This window comes from Lynx canadensis, chromosome C2 (genome assembly GCF_007474595.2).
Source record: "Lynx canadensis isolate LIC74 chromosome C2, mLynCan4.pri.v2, whole genome shotgun sequence".
Lineage (NCBI taxonomy): Eukaryota > Metazoa > Chordata > Mammalia > Carnivora > Felidae > Lynx > Lynx canadensis.
In genome coordinates, this window is record NC_044311.2 from 54,472,715 (window position 1) to 54,485,380 (window position 12,666).

General features: G+C 35.5%; 1 protein-coding gene and 1 non-coding gene across 3 annotated transcripts in view; both read right to left on the minus strand.

The window, feature by feature from the left end:
* The window catches only part of KPNA4 (karyopherin subunit alpha 4), a 68,821-nt gene that overhangs the window by 6,355 nt on the left and 49,800 nt on the right, over positions 1-12,666 (minus strand). For both annotated transcript variants that reach the window (XM_030328703.1, XM_030328704.1), the window contains 4 exons: positions 9,129-9,257; positions 7,604-7,708; positions 2,933-3,004; positions 1,551-1,713 (listed from right to left, as the gene is read on the minus strand). In XM_030328703.1, coding sequence (XP_030184563.1) covers positions 1,551-1,713; positions 2,933-3,004; positions 7,604-7,708; positions 9,129-9,257 — 469 coding nt within the window. The remainder of the gene's footprint in view (positions 1-1,550; positions 1,714-2,932; positions 3,005-7,603; positions 7,709-9,128; positions 9,258-12,666) is intronic.
* Positions 8,561-8,912, minus strand: LOC115524391. Its single transcript, XR_003972093.1, has one exon.

Here is a 12,666-nt window from a genome sequence, read left to right on the forward strand (position 1 = left end):
TCATGGGTACTTGAAACTTAAAATGTCCAAAACACAATTTATTTGCCTCTCCTCAATTGAATTGTTCGATCTACTGTATTCTTACTTGGTGATAACAAACAACGTGAAATCTGAGAGAAAGCCCAAGTACCCCTTTCCCTCCATACTCTATCATCAAATCTCAAAACCTCAAAGTCTATCCATTTCTTGATGTCATCATTTATTATGGCCCAACCGCTGTATACTTTCCTAACTGGCTTCCTGCCTCTTGTCTCCAAAGGTACCAATCTCCCTGCTATCCATGCTCTATTTAAATATACCAATCCCCCAGGTAAAATCTTTCAATAGCTTGTAATACCCTGGGGCAGAATCCAATGGAGAAGCTTAAAAATACAGATTCCTGGCCTTACGTCTGTCTAGTGATGGAGGCAAGGCTCTGATCTACATTTTAATATATAAAAATACAACTTTTAATAATTATAATGTTTACATGGTAAAAAAAAAGTAGTAAAAAATTTTTTAACTATGTTTAATTTTTCTGGTACTCAACTTCCTAATTAGGTTCCCTAACACTATTCACCCTCTTCTGTTTCTAACTTGATAGTTAGGCATTATTTTTCTGTTGCTCTAATTGTCACGTTAGTAACTTTAAACATGCTTTTCTTATTAAATTGACTTTCAAGCCTCTGAACTCCACACCAAGCAAACTGAAGATTTGGTTCTCCTACTCTTATAGTTACTTCTCCTTTCATTTACTTCTCCACTTGTCAGAAATCCCTTTCCTTTTATGCTCATCCACGTTGGTAACATTTACATTTTGTTCCACGGCTACACTTGAGACTTCCATGTTCTATCTAAATGGCAATTCTAAGAGTTGAAAGCTAAGACATGCTGTTTACATTCTGGGTGGCTCTGGCACACAGTCACGTTTGGGAACCACTGACCTATAGAATAAAGAATCTGCTGTGCTACAAAACTTCTGTAAGACTGCAGACGCCTGGTGATTGGCTGTATCTACAGCCTCCTCTTTAAGCAGCCATCTACCCCGTACTTTGTGATTCAGCAACAGTGAACTACTTATTATTTGCTGAATGCTAGGTCTCACCTCAGACTTTGCTCATGGTGTTATCTCTGCCTGGAACACCTTTCATCCCTTTTTACTTTATTAATCCTTATTCATCTCTCAAAATCCAGCTCAGGTGTCACTTCCTGCTTCTTCCAGGATGGATAAGGTATTTCATTTTGTTGTACATTTCTATTAGGGTAATTAGCACATTAAATCAGTTCATATTTATCTCCATGACTAGACTACATGCCTTGAGGGCAAGGGCTGTGTCTTGTTTACCACTGTTTTCCCAGTACCTTAGCACAGTGCCTGTTCAATGCATGGCAGCAATTCAATTACCTAAGCATATTCAAGAAGCTGAGCAGGACTGTACATATAGAATATAGTATTTACTTTATTCTGTTACTTGATTATCTGAGAAAAATACAGAAGTGCTACATTAGTCAGAAAATAAAAGTAGTTACAAACAGAACATTAAAATGTGAAATAATAGCCTATAACTTACCTCCACATTCTTCTATAAGATTGGCTATGGTTTCTGCCTCATCTTCAGCCATTTTTAATATATTACTTAGTCCATCAAGTACTACTTGCACAACTTGTGCATCTTTTACAGTCAGCAAGTTGCAAAAAGGTGGAATAACATTTTGTTGGATTAGATAGGCCACCTGAAGAATAAAAACACCATGACATAATAAGTGAACTTTGTGTACCAAATGATCTCACTGAAATAATTTTGACTTTAAAATTTTGAGTAGGAAACATGACCTCATCTTTCAGGTTATGTTAGACTACATTAGACTATTTTATGACTTTATTGTTAGATGGTTTTATTATTAGATTCCTTCTCTTTTAAATGTAGTGTTTACTTTTCTTGAACTTAGAAAAAAAGTGAAAATGAAGGAATCACTCAGCTTCATATGAAACATATGCCATAAAGAGTACTTTCTTCAAAGATCCTTTCCTCCCCTTTAAGATTAAGAAATAATGAAATCTGTTAAAAGGCTGGATTTTTTTAAAGCTACAATTGTTCGTTGTTGGAGTATTCAATGTGAGAGTGCTACAACATTTAGTGCCCTCATAGCCACCTTCAATTCACTATTCAATTGGTTCAATTCAATTTTCATAATATTTTTCAATCATTTTATATTTTGTTATGCTGTTATTACCATGTACTATTACTTATATTCTGCTCTGGATTCCTTGCTCACCACCAGTCTACAGCTCACTTGTGACAATTACCAGCTTATTGTGTATCAGCTCTAAATTCACCCTTTTTACCTATCTGTAAAATTTATCTGAAATCTTTAAAACTCATTTTATTCTTCTAGTTTGGCACAATGTTAACCTCTGTCACCCACACAACTCTAGAATGAGTGCCTCTTTAAATTTTACAACCTAGGCACCTCACATTCCTTTCCCTAATTTCTAGTCTCAGCTTTTTGGTTTTGGTTAGTTCCCTGCCTTCCTTGCTTTGTCTGCTGCTGATAAATTTTTCTTGTTGTTTGCTTTCTTTTTATTGTTGATGTTCACTTGTTAGGAGAATCTGTGAAGTTGTTTCAGTCTGCCCTATTAACCTAAAAAGTCCTATTTTTCCCTAATACTGTTTAAAAATAAAAAACCAAAATCTCGACTACATGTGCTTTGATCTTACCATGGATTAGAAAATTCTTAGAGGCTAAGATGGTATAAAGAGAACACTTCTCATCTATGAAATATAACTAAAGGAAGTCAAGGTGACACTTTTATATGGGGCGAAAAAAATTACAGAATGCCTGTTACCTTGCTATTATTTTAAATTAGGATTTAACTGAAATCTAAATCTTAGAATTATCTGTACTGTTTTATTTTTACCAGTTTTGAGAAATAAATAAGAGCTGAACTTACTTGATCTTTCCTCCCACTAATTGTTAAGTTACTTATGGCCCAAGCAGCTTCTTTCTGAGTGCCAAAATCCCCCTGTAAAATCAAAGGATACAAACTTCAATTTAGGATATTGGGAAAAAATGTTGTCTGAAATTATTTTCAACTGTTTATTTCCCCAGGTTTTCCTCTAGCCTTTCTATATGCATATATAACTTTTAAAAGAACTTTTTAATGTCTATTTCTGAGAGAGAGAGAGTACATGCACAAGCAGGGGAGGGGCAGAGAGAGAAGGGTACAGAGGATCCAAAGCAGGCTCCAATGCTGACAGCAGAGGAGCCAATGAGGGGCTTGAACTCATGAACCAGGAGATCATGAACTGAACCAAAGGTGGGTGCTTAAGTGACTGAGCAACCCAGGTGCCCCCATCATTTTCATTTAAGAAAAGCTTTTCAACTCAATTTGCCCTAAACAAATGTAGACTCCCTTTTGCAGTCTCTCCTAGCAACAAACTGACTTGATTTTACTGTTCAATTAGATTAAATGAAGTCAATGATAAAAGGGAGGGGAATGTGCATTTCACTTTAATCAAAGAAATGTCAAGTTAAATTATCCTTTTAAACATAGTTTTAAAAATGATAATGTCCACCATTAAAATATATTTAAAAATCATTTAACAAGTCATACATATGATTTAGCAATATACTTAGTAATACTTAATAATATGAAGTTCTCATAGGTGAGAACCTTTGAGAATTTACCAAGAAAATAATTTAAAACCAAGTAATACTATGTATCTTTCTATATATATATTGTATTAGAAGCACACACTAGTCAAAAAGTAAAAGCCACTAAAATTCTCAACAGTGAAATAACTAATTACAATAAATCTAAATGGAATAATAACCAGTTATTAAACATAAAGAAGACTAGCGGGGCAGCCGGGTGGCTCATTTGGTTATGCGTCTGACGTCGGCTCAGGTCATGATCTTGCAGTTCCTAAGTTCCAGCCACTTGTGAGTTTGAGCCCCTATTGGGTTCTGCGCTGACAGCTCAGAGCCTAGAGCCTGCTTCAGATTCTGTGTCTCTCTTTCTCTGCCCCTCTGCCACTTAAACTCTCTCTCTTTCTCAAAAATAAACGTTAAAAAAAAAAAAAAAAAGACTAGCAATCTGGAAAAATGCTTGTAATTAAGAAAAAACTTATGTAAATATGAGGAATAAAAATTAAAGTTGCAGTGGGCATCTATTTTTATACATCAGACCGATAAAATCCAAGTATCTGTCAGTGGTAGGAGTGTAAAACAGTACAACCTTTACAGACAGGGATGAATATTACACAGCAAAATTTACATATATGTCTATCTGTAATTCTAGTATTCCCTAGTAAAATACTGAAAAAAAAAAACCTTAATCTTAGAAACATCTCAAATATCATAAAATAGTTAAGGTGATTGAATACATTATAGTACATCCATATAATGGAGTATCATACGTAGGTATAAAAAAGGATTAAAAAAGCTCTCTATATAATGCTATGGGAATGATCTCTGGGATACACATTTTTTAATAAAAAAAGCAATACCAGCTGTGTAAGAAAGGGTGGAATAAGCAAATACATAAGCATTTGCTGATATTTAAAAAGAAACAATAGAATAACCCCAAAACTAATAAAGACGATTATCTGTAAAGGAAGGAAGAGTATGTGAAAGAAATGGAAATTAGATCTTTGTGTATGTACTTTTAAAATAAGGCATACACTTTTTACCTGGAAACTATATAACCATTTGCTTTATTATAACCAAAAAAACCCTAAACAAAGAAAAGTAACAATCCAGTGAAGAAATGGGCAAAAAACATGAACAGATGATTTTCCAAAAACATACAGATAGATAACAAGACACATGAAAAGATGCTCATCATGACTCATCATCAGGGAAATACAAATTAGAACCACAATGAGATACTGCCTCACATCTGTCAGAATGGCTAAAATTAACAACTCAGGAAACAATAGATGTCAAGGATGTGGATAAAGAGGAACACTTTTGCACTGCTGGTGGGAATGCAAACTGGTGCAGTCACTCTGGAAAACAGTACGGAGATTCCTCAAAAAAATTAAAAACAGAACTACCCTACGACCCAGCAATTGCACTATTAGGAATTTATCCAAAGGATACAAGAATAGCGATTTGAAGGGGCACATGCACCCCAGTGTTTATAGCAGCACTATCAACAATAGCCAAAGTATGGAAAGAGCACAAATGTCCAGTGCTTGACAAATGGATAAAGATGTGGCATATATATACAATGGAGTATTACTTGGCTATCAAAAAGAATGAGATCTTGCCATTTGCAAGAACACAGATGGAACTAGAGTTTATTATGCTAAGCAAAGTAAGTCAGGCAGAGAAGGATAAATATATGATTCCACTCATATGTGGAATTTAAAAAATAAAACAGATGAACACAGGGGAGGGGAAGAAAAAGTAAGATAAAACCAAAGAGGGTGGCAAACCATAACAGACTCTTCAATACAGAGAACAACAACAACAACAACAAAAAAGAACAAAATAAAAAAAGAACAAAAAATACAGAAAACAAACTGACAGTTGCTGAAGGGGGAGTGTGTGGGTTTAAATGGGTGATGGATATTCAGGAGGGCACTTGTTGGGATGAGCATTGGGTGTTAAATGTAAGTGATAATCACTAAATTCTATTCCTGAAATCATCATTATACTGTATGTTAACTAACTTGGATTTAAAACAAATAAAATAAACTGAGTCTTGACCCACTCTGCAAACAAAAGAAAACAGAAATAATCTAATTGTATTTCATGTTGGTGACTTAGCCACACATGCAAAAAATCATTTCAAGTGATATATTACTTTTAAGTACATCATTGATGGAAAATATCCTAAAGACAAAAAACCGTCAAGGAAATCTTAAAAGTGGAGTAGTCATGTTGTTAGTGGCAATGTGATTTTGTTATTTTGATAAATTTTATATGTCTCAATATATATTGCAATCTTTTTATAAAGATTCCAGCATAAAAGAGATAAAAATATAAAATCGAAGAGAAAATAAAAACACTGTTTACCCTAAATACCCAGTAACAGCTGATAGTTTCCTTTCATTCATGATTCGTTTCTTATGAATTCTCATGTTCACAAAAATACTATATATTTTCTTTTTTTTTTTTTAAAGTAGGCTCGACGCCCAATGGAGGGCTTAAACTCACAACCCTCATATCAAGAATCGCATGCTCCACTGACTGAACCACTCAGGCACCCCTATCTTCTACTTAAAAACAACAACAACAACAAAGAAACACCCCTGATCACCTATTTCGTTCACTCAGGCCTAAAAACAATGACAACCTCATAACAATGGTCATCTTTAGGACCTGAACTATGGTCCTTAAATACTACCTGCTACCTAAAAGGGCATCCTGGAGAGTCTACATCAGAAAATACACAAAATAAGCTTGAGAATCATGTCATATTCAAAGGGTAGGAAGCTCTCATAAACTACTGAGGAGATGTAGAAAAGACACAGGCACTAAATTTAAGAGGTTTCCATTGGTCAGGGACAATTTGAGTGTTAAAAAAAATAACTACAAAATATAAATTTGTAATTTCCTAAGGACACTAAAAACTCCACCTTAGTCAACTTTTGACGTTGTTAGGGAACCATGTTATTCTAAAAACTGAGTGATAATGAGAATTTATCTTGTCTTTCTCATATGAAACATATTTTAGAGTAAACCAATAGCTGATAGTTTCTTATTGAAAAATCACAGGTAATACATAAAGTATGATAGAATTAGAATGTCACCATTTTGCAGTTCCTTGTAAAATAAGGGATCCATGCAATGATCAACACTGACTGATTACCTAAAAACCCCTAGGCAAAAGATTGGTGGATAGGTTTATAACAATCAATTGCAGTAGGCTGAGAACACCTGAGCTCACTCATCAATCTGAACAGGAGATCTAGGACATCTGGAGATACAGGACAAACAGTATGTGTCTTCTGATGTGAATCATTAGGAAATACAGAGTAGTGCATTAAGCCTTGCCTAAAAGACTGAACCTGATCTACCAGTCTACAGGAAACTAAGCCTTTACTATCAGCTTGTAGAAAATATGGAGGGAAAGAAGACAGAGGTATCTTCTTCTTTAATTACAGATCAGTGTTCAGAAAAAAACCCTCATGCTATGACTGTGGTCTCTTTCCCAAACATTAAAGTAAGTATGAGAGATGATATAGCATCCAATTAAATAGCACACTTACTTGCTGTTTGATTTTGGGCAAATTTATTGGTCTATACCATAGTTTGGAGCTACAGTATTAAATGAAGTAATATATGTAGAGTGATGAGAATATGTAAGCATTTATAATCAGTAATAATTATGACCATGAACATTATCATCAGTAGTAATAATAATGTATTTTTAATAAATCCCAGGACGATGGTAATTTTGGTAAAAGAATGATACAGAAGAAGGGTCAGGGGTTCCTAAAAAATGCCTTTTATATATAAAAATCAATGGGTTCAAAGTTTTCATGTTAATACTACTTAACTATACTATTCATGCCACTGTATAGGTTCTAATTAAACAAACAGAAGAGTGTATTTGTTAAATTTAAACCCTTTTCTTCTTACCCAGATGCATGTAAGAGGATTTTCTTACCTTATCCAAAAGATGTATTATCATTGGTACAAGATTGGCATCAATTACTGCTTGAACCTGCTGCTGATTTCCTGCAGTTATGTTAGAGAGGAACCACACTGCTTCCTGCAGAACAAGACTCCGTCAATATTTCTCATTAAAAATTAAAATCTGCATCTGACCTAAATTCAGTATGTTTGCTACAATGTCCAAATGATTTTATTATGGACTGAGTTCCATAATAAAAATTTTAGGAATCTCAACTCCTCTATCCCCTCCTATATTTTCTTTGGACAAATTGTCTATGGCCCTGATCCAAGTCATAATGAACTAACCCTTCTGAAGAATTCTTAAGCAATGTTCCCAAACATAGGACTCGAAAGAAGCTTGGCTGAACAAATACTAAGGAATTGATGAGCTGTAATACAGATACAAATCCTGAAACTACTGTAAATGAGACTCAGCATCCCCCTCACATAATGTGCTTTATTCTCTATTCTATTGTGATCGAGAGTGCTCGCCAAAGTTGGGAAATCTCAATTATCCATGATGATGGAGACACAAAAGCTGAAAGAGTGGGTTGTTTTAGTATACTTATTTGTAAGTCATTCACTGTGCTATTTCTCTCAAGAGCTAACGTGGCACCAAATGTTTGATTGCTTCATTGGCCCACCTTAATGATCTTTGTGTGCTACCCTTTACACTACAGTGCTGCTACTTTTGCCAAGATGATGGTGGTCAGGTGTTTCACAAGTTAATACATAATAAATACATACTAAAACCAGTTAGCATGAAATAAGACACAAAATATCTACCTACCTACCCTACATAGCATATTATAAAAATTACGGTAATTTATCAAACTTAATAAATTTATTATATTTATCAATGTAAAGGGAAACATTTTCTCTGTTAAAAATTAGGAAACAAGTTTTGCTCCACAAACTATTAGTATTAGCTAGTGTGAGGTAGGCTCTTTTGGATCAGATCACAGGGCCATGTTTGATGAACCTGTTAGAGATTTTAGGGTGCTAGGCTACTTAGGTGAGCTGTTCTTGGGTTATAATCATCGGCAACGTTGTAATCAACAACCCATGTATTTTTACAACAGCCTCAGATGCACTCCAATATCAGCATCACCAGTCAGTGCCCCCTTTCAATAGCCTCCATGAGTGCACGCACACACACACACACAAATGGCACACACACACACACACACACACACACTCTATTATCTATAAAATATTAAGCTTAATTACTTAACTTATATATCAAAAGTTTCCAATCACACAACATTCAACACCCAATTATCTCTATTTCATCATTTCCAAGAGAGCCAAATCTGCACTGTTTACTATCGGTTTTATATACAGAAAATCATAAAGATCCATGATATAAAGAGAAAAATATTGTATCTTCTCTGGATATCTAGCTGATGGTTTATATTAGTAATCATTATAGACACTTCTGAATCCCTAATTTTATAAATGAAAACTGCTGATACTTTATACATTATTATTATTAAGTAGTATTTAAAAATACTTACTTTATTAATTTTCTCTTTGGGATGTGTCAGAAGTGCTGGGAAGTGTGAAAGAGCATCACAGTTCAAAACTACTTGTGTTTGCTCATCAGTTCCAGTAACAATGTTGCCCACAGCTCTAAGTGCGGCAGTCTGCAACAAAAGATTTAATGAGATGTTCTATTATGAAAGATACATTCTTTCATTCACGCCAACTATGCTTTTTGAGCAAGTTGTGTCTGATACAGATTTAGGAACAGAGGAGTGATTAGGACAGCCAGGATTAGGGAGTTTACATTCTTGTAGAAGACAGTCAACAAACAAATAAGGATAATTTTGGATAGTAAATTAGGGCCATAAAGACAGGAAGACAGTACTTTATATTTTTGATTCAGTGTTTCAATAAATTACAAAACAAAAACACAGTGCTCTTCTGAAGGAAAGCTGCTTACTACGAGATTTCAGTATTGTACGAATTTGAATTATCAATTATTTTTCTGTTGTTGTATTACACCATTTTCTGTCAAGTTACAGTTTTCTCGGGGGGGGGGGCAGGAGGAGCTAATTTTAATACAAGACAAATGACTCTGTTTTCAACCCTCAATTGAGATATAATTCATATTAACATAAAATTTACCCTTTCACAATGTACAATTCAGTGGTTCTTACACATTCAGAGTTGTACAACCATAATATAGAATTCCAGAACATTTTTATACCAAAAAGGAGTATCTGTACCCACTGGTAGTCACTCTCATTTCCCTCACCCCCTCAGGGGTTCCTGACAGCCACTATAGTATGCCTGAGACATCTCTGTTGATTTGCCTATTTCAGACATTTCATATAAGTAGAATCGACAGTGGGTGGCCTTTCTGGTCTGACTTCCTTCACTTAACATCATACTTTCAAGGTCCATTCATGTTGTAGCATGTATCAATGCCTCATTCCTCTTCATGGCCAAATAATATTCCACTGTATGGATATGTCATACCACCATTTCCACCTTTTATTTAACCATGCATTAGCTGATGAACATTTGGATTGTTTTCACTGTTTGGCTATGGCAAATAATAGTGCCATAAGCATTTGTGTGCAAGTTTTTGGGTGAACAGGTGTTTTCAGTTCTCTTGGGCATCTACCAGTGAATGGAAAATGCTGGGTCATATGGTAACTCTATATCTAACTTTTTGAGGTACTATTCAAACCGTATTCCAAAGAGGCTGTACCATTTTACGTGTTTATAGCAGGGTATATGGATTCCACTTTCTCTACATCCTTGATGAAACTTGTGACTGTCTTTTTGATTATACCACCCTGGTGCATACAAAGTGGTATTTCATTGCAGTTGTTTTTTTTTTTAAGGTTTATTTTTGAGATAAAGAGAGCACAAGCGGGTGGTGGGGACGACAGAGGATCCAAAGCAGGCTCTGCGCTAACAGCAGTGAGCCTGATGTGGGGCTCCAACTCACGAACCATGAGATCATGACCTGAGCAGAAGTCGGACACTCAACTGACTGAGCCACCCAGGTGCCCCTTCATTGCAGCTTTGATTTACATTTCCTTCATAACTAATAATGTTGAACATCTTCTCATGTGCTTATTGATCACTTGTAGATCTTTCTGAATAACTATTTAAATGTTCAATATTTAATGGGGTTATTTGTCTTTTTTTTTTTTTAAATTTTTTTTTTTTAATTTTTTTTTTTTTCAACGTTTATTTATTTTTGGGACAGAGAGAGACAGAGCATGAACGGGGGAGGGGCAGAGAGAGAGGGAGACACAGAACCGGAAACAGGCTCCAGGCTCTGAGCCATCAGCCCAGAGCCCGACGCGGGGCTCGAACTCACGGACCGCGAGATCGTGACCTGGCTGAAGTCGGACGCTTAACCGACTGCGCCACCCAGGCGCCCCGGGGTTATTTGTCTTTTTATTGTTGAGTTGTATAAGTTCTTTATGTATTTTAGATAGAAGTCACTTTTCAGATATATGATTTGCGAATATTCCTTTCCATTCTTTGGGTTGTCTTTTCATTTCTTGATGGTGTCCTTAGAAGCAGAAGTTTTTAATTTTGGGGCGCCTGGGTAGCTCAGTCAGTTAAGTGTCCAACTTCAACTCAGGTCATGATCTCGCAGTTCGTGAGTTCCAGCCCCGTGTCCGGCTCCATGCTGACAGCTCAGAGCCTGGAGTCTGCTTCAGCTTCTGTGTTTCCCTCTCTCTCTGCCCCTCCCCCACTCACACTCTCAAAAATAAATAAACATTAAAAAAAATTTTTTTTAAGTTTTTAATTTTGGTGAAGTCCAATTTATCTACTTTTCTCTTTGATTGCTTATGCTTGTGGTATCATATGTAAAAAATTGCTGCATAATGGATTATCACGAAAATCTATGCTTATGTTTTCTTCTAAGAGGTTTACAGTTTTAGCTCTTACATTTAGGTGTTTATTCTGAGCTAATTTTTATATACAGGAGTCTAATTTCATTTGTTTATAGGTATATATTTAGTAAGTCTCAGCTACATTGTACAAATGTAGTTGAATCACTACTTCCTGAAAACACTATTCTTTGCTAAGTGAATTTTCTTGGCACCTTTGTTAAAAATCAATCGATCATAAATGTATGGGGTTTTCTGGACTCTTGATTCTATTTCACTGATCTATATGTCTACCCTTATGCCGGTATCACAAAGTCTTTTTCACTGAAACTATGCAGTAAGTTCTGAAAGTGAGAAGTCCCCAACTGTCCTTTTTTAAAGCTTGTTTCTGCTATTTCTAGGACCTTTGTATTTTCATATGGATTTTAATATTAGCTTGTAAGTTTCTACAAAAAGGCACGTGGGATTTTAACAGAAATTGAATTTAATCTGTAGGTAAATTTGGGGAGCACTATCATTCTAACAATACTGTCTTCTACTCCACGAATGTGGATGTCTTTCCATTTATTTAGTTAAGTCTTTAATTTGTTTTAAAAATGTTTCTAGTCAGGTGGCTGGGTGGCTCAGTCGGTTAAGCATCTGACTCTTGGTTTCAGCTCAGGTCATGATCTCACGGTTCATGGGTTCAAGCCCTGTGTCAGGCTTTAAGCAGACAGCGCAGACCCTCCTTGGGATTCTTTCTCTCCCTCTCTCTCTCTGCCCTTCAGCTGCTCATGTTCACATTCTCTCTCTCTCTCAAAATGAATAAACAAAGTTTCATAGTGACCCAGCTTCTTTAACAAATAAATTTAAGAGGGGAAAGAAAAATAAAACTGTAGAGTAACAGGAACATAAAAACAAAGCTACCAAATGCAATGTCAACCTTGTTTTGATATAGATTTCATCAAAGTGTGGAAAAAAAAAATGAAGCAATCAGTAAAATTTGGATACTGATTGGATTCTAATATTAACTTTCTTTTTAAGTTTATTTATTTGAAAGAGACAGAAACAGTGCAAGTGGGGGCGGGGGGGCTGAGAGAGAGAATCCCAAGCAGGTTCCACACTGCCAGTGCAGAGCCCCATATGGGGCTCGAACCCACAAAGCTATGAGAACATGACCTGAGCTGAAACCAAGAGTCATACATTTAACTTA